Here is a 19,695-nt window from a genome sequence, read left to right as displayed (position 1 = left end):
CATGAAATTTGGTATTGGGCCATCTAGAGGCTTGTTCTCAACAAAATTATACACGGTTCGAAACTATTCACGTCTTTTCTATGAGAGCTCCGGGACTGTTGATTCTGGCCCTTATTACCGTTCTCACTTCCACTTTCACATTCACTTCACTTACATGTCACTTCACTTGATTTTACCTATTACCGGTATCACGCATAGTGTAGTGATCACTGTGGTGGAATAAACTAATTTTTTCAACAAAATGTTGGTGGCGTGATGTTCATAATGACATCAAGTTCATTCAAGTAATTACTTTTGTCTCTAAAGCGACTTCCGTAATAAGGACCTACATTCACTTCACTTGATTTCCACCGTGAAGTGATACCCATAATAAGGGTCACAGTCACTTCACTAGGTTTTCACCGTTTAGTGACACCGATAATAAGGGCCTCTATGTAGTAATCGCATGTCCCAATGATGGATTGAAACAGAGTAGAGTGATGGCAGCTGTCCGTTTGGAAGAAACTGTAAGTATCACTTCAATAACCATCAATTTCATCCGAAAAAATCATCAATAAATAACTCAAGATTTTCGAATCAGGGAACTAAAATATTGAACAGCTTGTTTGAGCAATTTCTTCCCACCATGTAAAACAGATACATGTATTCGTCTATTTTATTTGAACATAAATTACACACAATATTCAAGAAAAACGCTTGTCACAGATGGTTGCCTAATACCCGCTTTATTTCAAGTGGAAAAGTTCGTTCTTTAATACAGTTTACGAGCGGGAGATTATCTGAAATAAGATTTTTGAATTAATTCAATTAAACCATTAGCGTGCAGAGTTTGGTTGAATTCGAAAAAGGAATCGGGATCTCATTACTCATCTAATTTTCCCGGGAGCTACGCTCAAAGTTAAGCAGCATAGAAAATACGATACGGTAAGACTTCGGCAAATCATCCGTCAATACTGCCATAACAGGTACCACATAAAATTAACTGCTAAAACTTTCCTCCTTCAATTAGCGCTTGATGCGAAATGTAATACGCTTAAGTACTGCCAACGAGAAAATCTCTGCCTCCACCGCTACCGAATTGACTTTTTTTGCAGCTCCGCTCCGATACACTGTTTACAAACATCCCACTAATCTATCATCTCTGTATCTATTCCACTGTCAACGGAACCGCCCGTTCCGCTGATTTTGTTTTTTTTTCTTCGCCTTTCGTTGGCTTACCGGAAACGTTTACCAGGTACGCGATAGGAAACGCCGAACGTCCGGCAATGAAGAATAAAATCGGTTGGCTGGATGCGCTAGCCGAGGCCACCCAGGAGTACTACTATGCCAACAACACCGGTGGAGGTCCGTCGATAAAGGTGAGTTCGTTTTTGTTTTTTTTTTGCTGACCAACTAGACAATACAATACTAGAAATTGACAAACAAATGCTTGAAACTCGTTGCCATCGGCAACAGCGATCGCTTCGGTTTGCTGTGGTTTTGAAGGAAAAGAACGAACCGAGCGCCAAAAAGTCTGATAATGCGGGCGCATTTTATTATAATAATCACATTCTTTTGGGTTCAACCGTACGCGAAAATAGTTTCCATTCATCGATTTTGCTACCTTTTTTTCTTCCCACCCCATCGCACGCGTAATAACCTACATCCGGACGTGGCTGCTGCCACGCGAACTGCAACAACTCGTGCTGAATTATACGACATCCGCGTGATGCAGTCGCGCTACGTCACGGCACTGTACTTCACCTTTACCTCGCTGACGTCGGTGGGCTTCGGAAATGTTGCGCCGAACACGGACGCCGAGAAAATTTTTACGATATGCGTGATGCTGGTTGGCTGTAAGTATTGCTTTGACAAACGGCATCGCATCAGTGCCGCGTGACAGTGACAAAGTAAGACGAGACGTGACTTAACAGAACTTTGATTATTTCGTTTTTTTTTTCACTATTGCATTTCGCAAATTATCCTTGTCTTGATGATGCCATAATTGACAGAACAAATTTTTGAACTCGATCCGAGTAAATGGAACTGAACATACTGAACGGGATGAATGGAATTGTTGACCGAACCACCGTGGAGTGAAATCCGTCTATCCGACTGCAAGGACAAACTTTTCACTCAAGATACACATCGCACAATGCAATGTATAATGAATCGATACCGCTTAAATTTGTTTGAGTTTCAGTAATCGGAATGCCTCGAGCAGTGCGGAAAACTTTTAGTTATAGTTATATTTTCTCTCAAACAGTATTTCGAAGAGTTAGGTGGTACCGGCTCACTTAGCTTGGGAAAGAAGAATAATAGAACAATTTTTACTCAAGGCCTTTCTACTTCTGAGCAATTCCCGATATCTGTAGAGCAAGTCACCGAATTTCAAATACTTCGATTAAAATCGAAGTAACGAAAGTATGCACTTACTTTTCTCGGAGATGGCTTAACCGATTTTCACAAACTCAGATTGAAATGAAAGAAGTTATGGCCCCATAGGCTGCCATTGAATTTTATCTTGATCCGACTTTCGGTTGCAGAGATACTGTGCGATTTGCACCAAAAAAACCTTTTTTAATCCACCTAGTGGTGTAATGATGCCTTTCTCATATTACTTATATTTTCACTAGAAGATTCTGTGAACAAATTTTTTTTCAATGTTCAATAAAATTATAAACTTTCTTTGGGTATGAACTAACATAACCATTTCAAATTGTAAACAGTTATGTCAAGTTAATAAGAATTTTTCTTCATTTTGTATCATCGCACTAAATGATTAAACACACCCTATAGTTCTGGAACCGGAAGTCGGATTCGGATTAAATTAAACATGAGACTATAGGAACTTTTATTTGAGCCTGTTTATGTAAATCGATCAAATCATCTCTAAGAAAATAGAGTGAGGCTCGTTTTAAACTTTTTGACCACTGAAAAATATTAATTTTAACATGGCAACCCTGCACGCTATTCGAAATTGAGCAAAGCACGCTGCGAACGGAGCAAAGCCGCACGTAACGACGCGTACCGGTTTTACATCGTCATTTTGAATGACGATTTGAATGTTTTGACATTCATCGCCCTCTAATTTCGGAACCGGAAGTCGGATCAGGATGAAATTGCACAGTATAACTTATGATCAAAAAAGAACCGGAATTTTCATTTTAAAATTCCCGCGCTTGTCCAATCGTTAAACTTTTATTCTCTCAAAGTTGGCAAAACTTTTATACACATTCTGTCAAATTTTGACGCATATCGTACGATTAGTTTTTGTTTGGCGTCTATACAAAGAAGTTGAAAAATTTTCGTGTGGCGATTTTCATAATGGATGAAAATTTAGAACAACGGCTCGCCTTCGAAGCGCCATTCGGTCGATTGTTGTGCGTTTTCGACATCATATTCATAGATCCACACCTCATCACCAGTTATGATGCATTCGATTAATGTAGGGTCACTATCTGCGTTGGGAATCATCTCTTTGGCCACATCAACACGACGCTGTTTTTGAATGAAATTCAGCTTTTTTGGCACCAGCCGAGAAGCGACGCGTTTCAAACCCAAAACATCAGTTAAAATGTGTTCGGCTGATCCATAAGAGATGCCCAACAACACAGCAATCTCTCTAATTGGTACAGAACGACTTTGCAACACGATTTGCTTCGCCGATTCAATGTTTTCTTCAGTAACAGATGTTGTTGGGTGGCCAGGGATCTCATCATGATCCAAACTTGTACGACCACCTTTGAAGCGTTTATACCACTCGTGTGTCTGTGTTTTTCCTAGACACGACTCATCAAAGGCCTTTTCTAACATTTTCAACGTTTCGGAACAGTTAAATCCATTTGCAACACAAAACTTGATGCACGCACGTTGTTCTAACTTTTCATCCATTATAAAAATCGCCACACGAAAATTTTTCAACTTCTTTGTATAGACGCCAAACAAAAACTAATCGTACGATATGCGTCAAAATTTGACAGAATGTGTATGAAAGTGTTGCCAACGTTGAGAGAATAAAAGTTTACCGATTGGAAAGGCGTGAATATTTGAAATGAAAATTCCGGTTCTTTCTTATCATAAGGTATATAGAGACAATAAGAGCTTTAATTTGAATCATGATTCGTGAAAATCGGCTCAACCGTAGCTGGGAAATCGAAGTGAGCTCCGTTTTTGGAGATTTTCTTCACTATTATCGGTGCTTTCGGAAGCGGAAACCGAGGAATAGTAGTCCCAAAGTAGTTTTATATATTCACTAACTAGCAAGATCTTCCAACTAAATGAATTTAGCAGTAAATTTTATAAAACGTGCACCTCGTTTCGCTATCGCTTGTGAAAAAATATTCATGAAACTAAAAATTTTCACTAATCGCATTGTAATACCGGAACCGGAAGTCGAATCTGGATCAATTTTTTGTGGACTTTTTAAAGAATTTTAAAACCTTTCATTTGCTTCTTAGTTTTGTGCAAATCGGTTAAGAAATTTCCGAGAAAATTGAGTACGCATTTTCTCATAAATTTGCACATATTTCTTTGTTATTCCGGAATGGGAAGTCGGATCCAAATCCAAATTGAATCTAAGTTTTTGAAAATCGGTTCAGCCATCTCTGAGAAAATTGAGTGGCATTATTCGTCACATACACACTCACATACACACACATGCACACACAGACATTTTGTGATCTCGACGCATTGAGCCGAATGGTATATGACACTCGGTCCTCCGGGCTTCGATTGTAAAGTCGGTTTTCACAGCGATTGGCAAAACAAAAGCATGTTCAACGCCATTCGATTTACCTTACATCAAATTTCAAGTTGGTGTTGGAGGAAAACGTTCGTTCGAACTATTTGGAATAGCTTCAGATCATCAGCGAAACATAAGCGTGGACATTCCAAAGAAAGATTCACATCTTTGAAGCACAGGGCAGGGGTGGAAAAGAGCAAATTTTTTTATTCACAGTGAATATAAATAGTTAGTATTACTTTTTCATATCACCTATTTATTGTAGATATTTCAATGATAAATTTTGGTTTTACTCAGAATTTAAAAATGTCTTCCTCGTTATCAGTATCACTGTTTCATTCGGAATCCACATTTCAACAAAGTTAGGCTCGTTTTAATGCTATTCTGTGTTCATTAAACTGGTTTGAAGTTCAAATGACTGTCACTTACGGTTCCGATGGTATAATGGGATAAGTGATGTAAACGTCAAAACTGATTACCGCTCAATTTTCTCGGAGATAGATTATCCGATATCAACAATTTTAGGCTCGTTAGGTGAGTTTATTTCGTCCGTCGTATCGAAATTCCATACTTCGTGATGTTTTTTGAAATTTATTCACCAATACCGTCGTGGTGGAGTGATATAATCAATATAAACAGCTAGTAATATTAACATGCATGCTGCGATAAATAATAATTATAATGATAAGAAAAACACGTAAAATCGCAAAGCGTGCCATGGAGCTGATTAATATTACCCTATCTAGCTTGAATATCCTACACCAAAGTAACAGGAGTGCAGGACTTTGCTACGTCAATTCAAATGCACCATTCAAACGCTGCTCTGAATGTTGCGCTCCTATTAATGCTATAAAAAAATTCATGTCAAATAACGTTTTATTGGGTTTAATCTAAATAGTGCACGAACATCATCGGTAAAAGTGAAACAAAATCTTTTGTCTATAATCACTATTTGGTGTGGTATATTTTTCTACTAATTTTGCATAGCGTATTGCTCTTGCTTAGTGAAAATGGTTAAACTAACATTATCAATGTGATTACGATCCAAACTGATTATTTTCATTAAACCTTCATCTAGTGTTCGTTTTATAACGAATTAAACAATTGGTTGCAAAATCGAACACGGGTTTTTTATCAAACGAGAACATAAGTTAAAACTTCATAAACCGTGCCGTAACGAAACCGGTGTTTTTCCCCACTCTGGTGATAAGGACTGTTAAAAGAGCATTTCTGAATGTTGCAAATTGACTGATTCAAAGATCACTGATCAACTGTTCTGAAAATGATTAAATCAGTGGTGATCTTTATTGGGAAAGATCACAGGCGATCATCTTCGCTAATGATTATGATTTCATGATTTTTTTATCTTGATTTTTCCAGCCCGGATTCAAGGGTATCTGCGAAGTTGACAGTTTCACTGGCTGTAAAGTTTAAAAATTCAACTGCATGATATTTTACATATTAGTAGAGCTTTTTTATTAGATGCAAATATGCCAAGAATATTCGTAGAAGCGTTCTATCAAATGAGCATAAAAATTAAATTTGCCATATTTTTTTGAATATATTCCTGATTCTGTTCATATATTCGACATAAAAAGTAACTTGAAATGTATGTGCGAGGCCAGTTTTGAAGATTTATAACCTTTTTGTGTTCATTTATCCGCCAGTTTTCATTTTCTTTGGTAGAGTTTTCTGATCCAGAGAGGTTAATAACCATAAAGTTAAAAGGCACATAATTCGGGAATCGCAGAATCAATTCATAATAGCTATGTTTTGGAAATAAGTTCGTGGGAATCAATCGATACCAGTTGCATTTAGGAGTGATAGACCACAATAAGTTTAGATTTTTACATCGTGATTCAAATGAGCGACAACAACAAAAAAGTTTTCTGTGGCCTAATACACATATTCAAGTTAACATTAATAGATATAAATGAAACATCAATTTCCAAAGTTTTTTTATCAAAAATTCGCTGTTGGGTGATACTGTTTGAAACATAGCAGATTTCCAAAAGTGATTGAGCCTTATATGAACGGCTAATAAGTGAAACTTATCGTTGAAACCCCCTCTAATTAGTTTTGAATAACCGAATCGAATTAATATTTTGTGTGCCAAAACCGGACTTGAACTTTCCTGAGCAGCAAACGTATAAAGATATTTTTAATGCAAGAACCGAGCAAACAACTTTAAATGTGATAACCAGATAAAATCTTAGCCGGTAGTTTCAGAGCAAATGTGTTGATTTTGCATGGAAACTTTCTACGTGTTTCCCTCGGCTACGGGATTCATTCCACGTATTGAATGTTATATATTTTATCTAACAGGTTCAAAGTCGTTGGTTGTAATAATTAAACGTATTTGCTTGGAACCCACTATTTAACCTACAAGTTGTTTGAGATTTTAAAGATTTATGAATACTGGATATTGATGACGAACCTTTCATTTGAATCTGTTCATTTGTGTAGATATTTTTATCTTGAAAAATTAAGTTCGATAAAATATGTCTATTAAAATATTTTTCGGAATCGAAATTCATTAAAAAATTACTCCAATTATCGATATGATCAGGTTTAAAAAGTAGTTCAATATAATTAAAATTACTAACGTGATTACTATATTTCATTCTACATTATATTTGAATGGTTTTTATGTACGACCACGCAAACAATTTTAAATAAACTTGAAGGTGGTGTGGAACAAGATCGCACCAGGATTTTCAAGAAGTAGATAAAAAAGCTTTAGAATGATTGAATAGTTACAGATACTTTTCCCCGCTTTTGAAAACCTAATTATCAACAATTGTGCCGTACGCCGGAGAAAGTAATTAAACAAGTCTCGGAAAACACAACTGCCAAAAAATGTAGGGCTTAATTATTCTTATAAAATTTTATAAATGTTATATTGTCACTTGATTTTACGTTTCGTCTTAGACTCATCAGTGCGTAGCAGTTTATGTTATATTGTGATCGGGGACTTATAGCAGAGTTAATTAGCACATGTTGCGACGCCTATTCTTATGCGACTGGAGCACTCGAACCTCGTACTTTGCTAAATGCGCTGAGAACGTACCAAGCGTCGTACATTCATTACGCGGTACATAAATGCGCGAACGAGTTTTTGTGAGAGCAGTTAAAGCTCTTCACCCGCGCATGGTTGTCTTCTGAGAATGAGGCAAACTTGTTCTCAGCGTAATTAAGAGTGCGTATGCTAAAGATCTGCTGCTACTCTGTGTAATATAGAGTTCCTACAATTTAAAAAATAATCGCAATTTTAGTTTTGTTACACACTTTTTTAATTCACTGTGTTCGGTTTTATGATTCACAATCGAAAATCTTGATTCACATTTCCGTGCGCAAAATGGGCTTATTTCCACCTCTGGCTCAGGGGAAAGATCAGAAGTCCAAGATGGCTGCCTTGTGGAATCCCAGATGGAGCGATATATTCTAGGTTGATGGGTCCAAAGCGATATTTTTTAAAGCTGAATCCAATCTTTGAAGAAGATGCAAGGTCATGTTGCTAACATCGGTTCCTCTAGCAAGCAACATAACCATCTCGGGGTCATATTAGTCATCTTAGTCACATCAAGTTCTATGCGGAACAAATAAAGCCAGAATTTGCTCACCGGTCTTTCGCAGATAACACAAACACAAACAACATTCTCTCCCGATTGTTTCGATCCCGACAGGCATTCTGATGCCTACCGTGTCAAGTCCGGTCCATAAGCCCGTTTGGCTGCACGGCGAGTTTTTTTAGCTTTACAAATTGTTGATCGCCTCAGTGAGTGACACTAAAGATGACTTGTCATCAAGCGATCCGACTTATTAAACAAAGCGACACAATTATCACGCATTCAGTACAGATTTTTCTGATGCGATGTAAAAAAAACTCAAAAGGGCTCGGGAGACGTTAGAACGCAAATTAATCAAATGAAATTTTCTAAAACGCACAATATATCGATCTTTTTTTTAACGAGGTACTAAATGCTTAGCAATAATCTCGTGCAATAACCAGAAAAATGATCAGAAAGTACGAATTCATTATAATGAACTCTCCAGTCTGATTTCTAACCAGTTTTATTTCCAAATAGCCCAACTAGTTTATCTTCTATAACAAATACTTCCACAATAAATCTGTATCTAGCAGATTAATGTAACATTCGACATTGATTCAGATCATCTACCAATAACATTTGGAATTTCAAATAAAGCAATGTTTAATTCAATTAGTTCTATATTCTACCACCGTCTAGAATCTCATACCGAATGCACACTGAAGTCTGAAATTGTTTTGAGAAATTCGGCTGATTTCAATACAGATTGTTTAAATCATTACCTGATTGCTTTTAGATGTAGTTAAATATTTCCTGAAAACGGTGGATAAAATCCTTACAAAATCGTTGGACGTGGGGTGTTACCAATTGATTGTTCAACATAGAACCTGTAACACTTTTGAAGCTTGCTTCAGATAGAATTGGAACAAAGACAATTGCCTGTTTTCAGTTATTTATTATTGAATTCAAGATCTTTTTGTATACAAATGTTTAAATACTTTTAAGAAAAAATGCGGATAAAATTATTCGTTACGGTTTCGAAGGAATTCTCGAATTTTTCCTGTAACTCGGCTCATTAGGCGGCGCACACCTTCTTCGTTCATCGTTTTAGCTATCTTATTCCACCGGATCGTCATCTGATTGATGTCTTTGACCGCCTTTCCCTTTGCCTTAAGTCTCCTCTTCACGATTGCCCAGTATTTCTCAATAGAACGGAACCTGGGGGCAGTTGGGTGGGTTAAGGTTTTTCGGAACAAACTGGACCCCTTTCTCTGCGTACCATTCTTGAACGACTTCGCTGTAATGACAGCTTGCCAAATCTGGCCAAAATATTACGGGATGGTCGTGGGATCGAATGAACGGCAAAATTCGTTTTTGGAGACACTCTTTTTTGTATAGTTCCGATGTCATTCGCCCTTATTCTGAATAACGACGTATTGATTTTTAGATCGAATGTGGTTCGATCGAATCATAGCTACCTTTGATTTTGCTAACGTTATTAGGAATACAAATGAAATACGATCGTAAAATCGATACGACGTTATTCAGAATAAGGGCGATTGTCTTATTTGTGAAGAAAATTTTCGTTTTTTGCACAGCTGCAAATACCCTGCCAAATTATTTTTTTTTTCAAATTTGTCGGCAAAAACAAATTTAAATTTAGCTGGAACATCCCCCCGAGCCGTTGCCAAGTAAAATTTTTGACCTGAGATTTGCCCGAAGTCTTCCTTGACATAGGTTTCATCGTCCATTAGAAGACACCCGTCGAACTTGGTCAGCATCTGATCATATAGTTTCCGAGCACGAATTTTGACCACACTATTCTGTTTTATGGTCCGATTTGGCTGTTTGCTAGCTAGATACGACTAGATTCCTTCCCGGAGTCGAGTTCTCCTCACGGTACTATGGGCAGCGCCGAATTTTCTGGCCAAATCACGGTCCGACAGATTAGGATCCATCTTAATCGTTCTCAAAATCTTACCACGCATTTGTGGTCAACAGTTCCACTCCGATGATTGGCTTGAGGCTTCCGAATCGTCGTCAATGTTTCCTTATACCGTTTGATAACGCGCCATACGGTATTTCTGGGCAATTTCAGCTCTTTAGCTAGACTAGATGCAGACCACAATGGATTTTCCAAATAACTGTGCACAATTTTTTCCATGTTGATTGTTTACTAAGTACAGTCGATTTGCGGAATGTCAAAAACCATACGTAAAGCTGACAAAATTCCCGACACGTGGGTGCCAAGAACTTCTAAATCCGTCCACCAGGAGCGCCACAATATTAACAAAAGTTTGTTCCAATTCTAAATGAAGCAAGCTTAACTAAACTCATATTTTTCCGGTTTTGCACTGAAATTCCGACGGGATTTTTTCCGACTTTCTCCCGGTTTTCCCAATTTTCCAGGTCACTTATCAGTCGTGTATAAATCATATAAAATCTTTTAAATTTGAATTAAAACAAGCAAAGTTGGATTATACCGATTCCCGGATTCCGGTACTTGTAATAGTGGAACTGATTTCGTTTTCTCATGGATGGCCTTCTTCTTAGATCTGAGTTGCAGTTAAAGAAAAAAAATGACTAAACAATTCCCTGTAATAACAGAGAACTATGTTATCTGAGAATAGGTTGTTCAATACATAGGTCAACGGTCTTTCAAAACACGATAGTTTTTCCTCCGACGATTCCAAATCCATCAAAGCATCTGCTAGCTGAAGAGTATCGATCTTCATTAAAACTCGCATCTACGTTTCGGTCCGATGATGTATGCATTCCATTTGTTAGAATTTCCCCCGGGGGAAGAGGACTGGAATCCAACTGAAAAAAACATCTTTTCACTCCATGGTCGGGTCAACGAGGGATGAAAATAGTTCCCCATTTCTGACGTTAATAGAACATTTGAAAGCAGCATAAGTGGATTGAATTTTTACTTCGATATGTAGATCAACTCGGGTATAATTTCTTAAAAACCACCGACGGAAATAAGAGCAAATTCAGCAGCTGCAAGATTCATATGGGTGGTCTATAATGTAAATGAAACTGAAACAAACGTATCACCAGCAATCCGTTTTAGTTTTATTTATTCGACCAGTTTTACTGTCAAATTTAAAACTGGTATACACTGCCGTTCTATTTTTTCTATATTTGAAACACAGATAAAACGCTGCTGAGGCTGCCAGTTTATTTTGTTATAATTTCTAGATTTAAATTTTAAAACTGACATAAATTATGCATCTAGAACTAGAACACTCCTGAATATGCCCTAAGTGAACTGAAAAGTAAAAAAAAAACAATTCGATTCACCGCTACAACGAGACGAAACAACATTACAATGTTATTAATAACCCAATTTTTCTTTTTTCATGTTTTGTTTTTATTCCGCTCTACTGAAAATCACCGAAAACGCCCCACATCAGCCCTCATGTATGCCAGTATCTTCGGAAACGTTTCGGCCATCATTCAGCGGCTGTACTCCGGCACGGCACGATATCACACGCAAATGTTGCGTGTTCGCGAGTTCATTCGATTTCATCAGGTACCTTTTTTTTCCACTACCACTACTACTAACCTCAATCCGAATACGTACGCGTCCGTGTTCCAAGGGCTCAAAAGGACGCAAGCCAATCGTCGTTCTCGAGCTCGGTCTGCTGAAGCGGTGCGGCAGTGGATTGGCTTTCGTTTTTCGCGGCCTCCTGTCACGACGCCATCTTGATGAGATCAAAATCGGAATTTCAAAATCAGCTGATTGGAACGAAAACAAACAAACAGTAATGCATTTGTTTAACGCGTTTACCTTGTTTAGTGCACGAAAATTAGTGAATTTTGAGTCGACTCTCTCACAATAACTTGTCGGTTTACCTAAAATACAGCAGACAGTGTTTTGGGACATTAAGTGAAGATAATTTTCACAATTTGAGAGTAGCGATGAGTATCAAAACATCGCAGTGTTTGGGGCTCGAAACGCGAGGGGCTCAACGTAATCGGTATACTTTCAAATGGTGTCAGATGGCAAACCGGTGTCAGAAGGCTGGTTTTTCGTGACACCCAACAAACGTCAGTTTCGAACTTTTCATGGTTGCTTGGATGAGTTGTTGATTGTGAAAACTTTCCTGACCCCTCTCAAACCAGTTTGTTTCGTGTTTTTTTTCCTTTCACACAAACACACAAACGCACCAACGCCAACCATAGATACCGAACCCTCTGCGGCAACGATTGGAGGAGTACTTTCAGCACGCCTGGACCTACACGAACGGTATCGATATGAACTCGGTACTGAAGGGGTTCCCCGAGTGTCTACAGGCCGACATCTGTTTGCACTTGAATCGGAACCTGCTCAACAACTGCTCCGCCTTCGAGGCCGCCAGTCCTGGCTGTCTGAGGTAAGCCTGATCCGTGCTACAGCCCCCTTAAAAACCGCACCCCGAGTAGCGCCATATTCATTATCTTTTTTTTTTTCTATTATTTGTAGAGCACTTTCGTTAAAGTTTAAAACAACCCACGCTCCGCCCGGTGACACTTTGGTGCACAAAGGAGATGTCCTCACGTACCTATACTTTATAGCGCGAGGCTCTATAGAGATTTTGAAGGACGACGTAGTCATGGCGATATTAGGTAAGTGAAAATTTACAAACACATGCGGTTCTCGACTTCATGGCTCACTTGGTTTCATTACCGTGTTACTACCTACAAATGTAAAAGCTTCGGCCAAGAAAGAATGTTTGTTTTGAACTTTCTTCAAATTTCTGACCCACCAAACAGTGTAGTTGTGTCTTTCACATAATTCGGCGCCAACAAGCGATAATAGCGTATAGTACGATAGGACCTTGCGAATGTTGGCAGGAGGGTCATGTAGATAAATAAAACTGGCATGCATTTTCCGCACATTTGAATATCGATAATCGCACGTGCTAGCTGATTGAATATGTGAATTCTTGCAAACTTTCAATGCGTCACTTGCATAATTGTGCATAATTCATTCATAAATTGAAAACTCCATTTCTAAATCTATGTTAGGAATTAATATGAAATTAATTTAAATAACTTACTAGTTATACCCGTCTAGGAAATACAAATTGTATAGCGATTTGAAAGAATATTCACAAACTGAATTTGAAAATTGTAGAATATAAATTATTAAAATCCACTCACAAAACGTGGACAAAAAGTTTCTATAATTGCTTCAAAAACTTACGAGAAATGGTAAAATTTTATTCACTTATATACTGATATGATATGCACTTCACAAACTAGATATTTGTAGTGAATAAAAAACAAACCAGTTGTAACTCCATATAAAGATTGTTTTTAATATTATTCAGTCTCCAAGAATGAACAAATTCGCAATAGACGAGAAAATCAATTATACGAACGTTTTGATTATAAATTGAATGACTAAATTGACCGACTTAAACAACATGCACAAATGTGTCTCCCTTATTTTCGTCAATTGAAAATACTCATGGATTATAACCATCAACAGTTAGTAACTGTTTTAGAAGCGAATAAAACATGCCGTAAGCCCACTGCACTCAACCATTGAAAATATACCATATTTCAATGTGTCGGTTTTGCACGATACGCTTTGTGCGGTGATTCGGTCCATTCATGCGGTTGAAATTTTGCACGTCTTATTTTGGCACTGAATTTCACCTTAATGCTTGTCCATACCAAACATTTTGGAGAGTTTGAATTATTTGTGTTTATCTCATACTACTGAAAACTGGATAATAAATTGCTGAACACATTTCCGATGATATGTAGAAAAAATTAAATATGACAAGAGATATTCCTGATTGAGTTCTACCCACTCTTGTACAGGGAAAATAGTAACAAAAATGCAAAACAGGTTAATGTATAATTTTACACCTAAAGAGAATCTTTCAGAATTATTTCATGCAGCTACCAGCTGATAACTTTGACGATTTTCATTACAGCATGGGACGACTAACACTCATGAGATGCAGTCGACGATGCATCTACTGATTCTGCCGAATTTATATGTTCAGAGCAAACAGTTTCTCATAGTCTCGTGTGCACTTGAATTCTAAACATTCTATTTCTTCAATAATTCATGCTCAAGCACATGTTAAATCTGATTTTGTTTATTTGTTTATCTGTAACTTAGTAGTAGTAGTGTTTGTTAGAAACAAATGCATATGTATTAGATTATACTATACAAATTGAACAAATCAAAATATAGTTTTCCGTAAAAAAATAAAGAGTTTTTCGACAACATGCCGCATCTCCAAACGAAGATGTAAGATTGTTGCCTTTGGCTTCCCTAAACAAAGATTTTCAACTGGTGCTTCAGTCAATGACGAATATGAGGCTCCGTTCCTCAAGCCTAAACGCAGAAAAACAACAACTAGTTCTTCTGTGAGCATGTCTGCTGTAGGACGTCCGCAGTGTGAATTTCGCTCCAAGCAAAGGCGATTGAATCATCCCGCTGCTGGTCGTTTGTATCGGAGAAAAAGAAAACGAAAAGTGAACAACGATGAGGAACGTTATACAAAATCAATCATTCTAATGGCTCTAAATGTTATCTAAGAAACTATTTACACTATTTCTTTGTGAATTGGAGGTAGAAATCATCTATTTAGTGCAAATCTAGAATAGTTTGATAAGCATTGTGCATTTTTCGCAATACGAAATTCGCACCAAACGAGCGCAAATAAATCCAGCATTTGGCTGCACCCAAAATGTCCCAAACAGTAGAGAATTCCACAATTTGGCCCTTCTGAAAACCGGAAATGAGCACAGCATTTTGATAGTTTCTTTCATTCAAATATTGAGATGTATGAAATATTGAAATATTCATCGGTTACTGGAAACCGTGGAAGATATGCAATTAAAGGAAATGTTGATGCTTCACCTACTTGCCGGAAAGACGACTACTCCTCAGACTCAACCATGAGTGACACGAACTTTGGATGAGCTTGAGCTTGGGCTATCATGATCAGTTCTGGACCTGACTCATGAACGTAGTCTAATTGTTAAATGGTATCGCAGAACGAACAAGGATTACCGAAAACTATTTGACATTTAAAAATACCTTGCTCTTCACGATTCGGGGCCAGGTATCAATAAAAAAATACAAAATTAGTCGCGTCGACACATACTTAGACTAAAAACTAAAAGTTACATCCATTGGCTCGCTGGATGGTCGCTTTTGCAGTGATTGCGGTGCGTAGATGCCATTTCCCGTCTGCTACCCACCGCCATGTTCGCTTGAGTATATTGAATACCAATTAGCTGTTGATTTTGATTTTCAGCTAACTAGTAGGCCAATTTAGAAGTATCGTCGATGGATTTTTCGGACTTAATTTGAAGCATTTTTATCTCGGTGATTTGTTGATGGATAGACTTCAATCTCTAATGTTTAAAAATGGATTGATGTGTTGACGTGGTCGTGTCCATACTGGAATCTCAATTTAAGAGCGGAACGGCTAAAACACTATCTTCTCATTATTTATATTTGATAGTGTGATAGCTCGATTATCGGGACCGATGGAGCACGATATCGGTCCGATCGTAGCGCTGCAATCAAACACTTCTGCATCATTTACATCAGACGCGTTATCCTGAAAAGGCTTTACGCTTACATTATGTATCGTTTGCGCAAAAAGGTAAAGCTATACCAAACATTACAAGGCACTCGCCCTTATTCTGAATAACGTCGTATCGATTTTACGATCGTATTTCATTTGTATTCCTAATAACTCTAGCACGTTCACATTCACATTCGATCGAAAAATCATTACGTCGTTATTCAGAATAAGGGCGATTATCAAGCCGACGTCTCTCCGATAGCGTAACGTGTTTCGTTTGTAAAGGCTTCAACTTTAAGAGCATTCCCAGTCCCTCACCCGAGCCCGAGATTATTTTGTCGTGACTATGACCTACTTTACTATGGGGCGCCTTTTCGAAATTTACCCTTCACAAGAATGGCTAGAACTCAATCGGGAATATCTTTTGTTGTATTTAAGGCAGCAATATAATTTTTCCCCATACCATCGAAAATTTAGTCAGTAATTTATGACAAAATTTTCAGTTTCAGTTTTCACTCAAAATTTCAGTTTTCTAAAATGTTTGGTATGAACGAGCATTAAGCTGAAATTCAGTGCCAAAAAAGGCGCCCAAAATTTCAACCACATGAATTGAACGAACCGTCGCACAAAACATATCGTGCGAAACCGACACATAGATATACGAAATATTTTCAATTGTGGAATGCAATCAGCATACTACATACTTTGACAATGGTTTGAAATTAATGTCATGTTAATTTCCAACGTAAATTTAAAAATCCTAAATGGCTTAAAACGATTTGTTCTGGATTTTTCAATTTATGAATCAATTTGAGCACAACCCAGTAATTTTTTGCTTTCGTGTGTTTCGCCTTGTAATTGTACCGTTACGATTATGCAAGTGACGTATTTAAATTCAGCAAAACCCTCACAATCAATCAACTAGTACGTACGATTATCGATATTCGGATGTGTGGAAAAGCATAACAGTTTTATTCGTATTCACGTCATCCAGTTATGTCTCTTACAAAAACTCGAACCCGATGAAAAAATTTAAAAAAATCTACTAGACGATTTCTCTTCATGTGTTTTCATATGCAGGAGTAGTTTAATAGGCAAAACAATTTCCCCGGTTGAGAGCTAGTTACGGGTTTGAGTCCCGTTTCTACGGTAACATTTTCGCGCTTTTCATTACAGAAAACCGTTGCATTCACATGTCATTTTTCCAATCTGTTTTTCCCCGTTAGTATGGTAATTTATGAAATATTGATTTTTTTGGTAAAACTGGGCCCTAAATTACGTCAAAACTTTCTTTTAACCTTTACTTTGTTACAACTCCAGCATTTCTCAACCGATTGTTGAAATTCCTGTAGAATTATGAAGGCATTTTGAAATTGTTTATTTGATCTTTTGCCTCAAAATAGGCCCTTAGTTTTAGCGATAACCTCTTCATTCGTGCGATTACAGGCGATCATTTTTTTCTCTGGTCTGCGAACAGTCAGTAGTCGCTGGGAGCCAAATCTGGTGAATACGGTGGATGTGGGAACCATTTGAATCTCAATTCATGTAGTTTTGTCATTGTTTTGATTAACTTGTGACACGGTGCGTTGTCTTGATGAAACAAAATTTTGTTCTTTGCCATATGCAGTCGTTTCGGTCGTAATTGTAGCCTACAAGCGCACCAATAACGCTATATAATATTCACTGTTGATGACATTTCCTTTCTTAAGATTGTCACTAAATATTACACCACGCACGTCCTAAAATACTGGGGCCTTTCCAGCCAATTTTTGTGCTTTGGACGAGGTTCCACTCAGGTTTTGATACCGGAGTGAAGTGATAAATCCATGTTTCATCCATTGTCATATATCGACGCAAAAATTCCGGTTTGTAACGTTTAAACATGGCCGAACACTGCTCAGAATCATCAACACGTTCTCGTTTTTGGTCGACAGTGAGCAAACTCGGCACCCACTTTGAACAAAGCTTCCTCATAGTCAAGTGCTCAAGCAATATAAAGCCAACACGTTCTTTACGATATCTTTACGATGTCAGCTAACTCACGCAACTTCACTTTTCGATCATTCAAAACGATTTTGTAGATTTTTTAAAAGTTTTCTGGTGTTATCGCCTCATTTCGACGTCCACTGCGTTCTGCATCATCGGTGTCTCTACGACCACGTTTGAAGTCAGCAAACCAACGTTTTATTGTTGTTTCTAATGTAGCGGAGTCTCCATAACACTTTTCAAGCTATTGCTTCGCTTGAACGGTATTTTTTTCCCATCCAGAAGCAGTGTAAAATTAAAACAAGAAATTGTTTTTGATCCATTGCTCTGAAAATAACAAAAGTAGCATCACTTTGAGCACACTAACTTACAATCTAATGAATAGAATATGATGGAATTTTAACAGCAGTCTTTTAGAGGTTAGTATTAACTGAAGAAAAGGTGACGCCAAGCGCCATCTATGTGTTAGGCCCGGGACTTTTCAGTCCATGTGTTATCGAGTAGCAACTTCTACATTTGCTGTTGTTAAGTAATGTTGTAGCTTACAATATGCTCTATTTTTTTCTTGCTAACTATGTTTAGATATTTTGCTCACGCAAAAGTTCATTACCAAGTCTTTGTCGTATTCACTCCCAACAAAACACCAATGTAAACGCTCCGTGAGGTTTTCATTTGAACTTCAAGCTAATTTCAAACGGTCATAGCTCAACTGGTTAAGTTAAATCAAAACATGAACCAGTGTAAACGAAAGACTAAACATCAAATCGAATGATCGTAAAGGTTGTTCAAGGTTATAGTAAACCGCAACCAAATAACGGAAGCTTGTTGTAGCTTTCTAAAGTTAAGTTGGTACTAGAATAAACTAAGCATAGAATCGACATAATTAACCTTTCACAACGCTCGAATTTTTTAAGAAACTACCCCGGTTTGGCTCTTAGCAAATCCTATATGTCATACCTATCCAGATCACCAATTCCGTGTCGCTATGGAAGAATCCGATGAGTAGGCGTGCTTCCGTGAAGCAGGTTAAGTATCAACATTTGAGTTCCACTTTGTCCTTCATCATTCTAATGGTGGCTGAATGCTGTTGAGATACTCAAACTAAGTTGCAATGAAACTAACTTCAAATTACCTGTATTCTACGAAACTCTAATTTGTTAATCAGCAGAATTATCGTCACAACGCATTGCTTGGTGGAACGCTCATTAGGCTTGACGTTTTGAACTGAATCGCATTAATCGAACCCTCCGGAACTTCGCTTGAATATGAGATTACTGAAAAAAAAAACCAACTCACCTAATATCTAATGTTTCAATAATTACATATATTTTCTTTTTTGTTTATTGCAGGGAAAGATGATATATTCGGCGAAAATCCCTGCACGCATGCGACGCTGGGAAAATCGAATAGTAATGTTAAAGCATTAACTTATTGTGATCTACATAAGATTCATAGAGATGACTTATTAGACGTGTTAGATTTATTTCCGGAGTTTTATGATAGTTTTGTAAATAGTTTGGAAATTACGTATAATATGAGAGATGTGAGTCTACATTCCAAAACTTTTCATACACTATTTAACCCGTAGTAGTAGTGATTCCATTAAATTTATGCTTGATTTATTTTTGTACCAATTTTTATATCAAGTTGCACGATTTAATAGCTATAGTTTTAGCCTTTACCTTTGCTAGATTTATCATTCTTTAAAACTTTGATTTGGTTATCAACTGTTAGAATAAAAATAAAATTTGCAGACGAATGTTTAGATTTAGAAATTAGTCAAGCAACAATTTTCAATAGATAGCCTTAAAATATTCACGTTCATTTACCGTATTGATCAAGATTCGAATGCTGCAGAACGATAGCAAAATGAGAGGCGTGTAGT

General features: G+C 37.4%; 1 protein-coding gene across 7 annotated transcripts in view; it reads left to right on the top strand.

Moving 5' to 3' along the window:
• The window catches only part of LOC131438976 (potassium voltage-gated channel subfamily H member 6), a 422,022-nt gene that overhangs the window by 387,415 nt on the left and 14,912 nt on the right, over nucleotides 1-19,695 (top strand). For all 7 annotated transcript variants that reach the window (XM_058609420.1, XM_058609424.1, XM_058609419.1 and 4 more), the window contains 6 exons: nucleotides 1,235-1,358; nucleotides 1,715-1,835; nucleotides 11,694-11,812; nucleotides 12,466-12,656; nucleotides 12,746-12,888; nucleotides 19,160-19,353. In XM_058609420.1, coding sequence (XP_058465403.1) covers nucleotides 1,235-1,358; nucleotides 1,715-1,835; nucleotides 11,694-11,812; nucleotides 12,466-12,656; nucleotides 12,746-12,888; nucleotides 19,160-19,353 — 892 coding nt within the window. The remainder of the gene's footprint in view (nucleotides 1-1,234; nucleotides 1,359-1,714; nucleotides 1,836-11,693; nucleotides 11,813-12,465; nucleotides 12,657-12,745; nucleotides 12,889-19,159; nucleotides 19,354-19,695) is intronic.

The sequence above is a fragment of the Malaya genurostris genome, chromosome 3 (assembly GCF_030247185.1).
Source record: "Malaya genurostris strain Urasoe2022 chromosome 3, Malgen_1.1, whole genome shotgun sequence".
Taxonomy (NCBI): Eukaryota; Metazoa; Arthropoda; class Insecta; order Diptera; family Culicidae; genus Malaya; species Malaya genurostris.
This window is presented reverse-complemented; position numbering and strand designations above follow the sequence as displayed.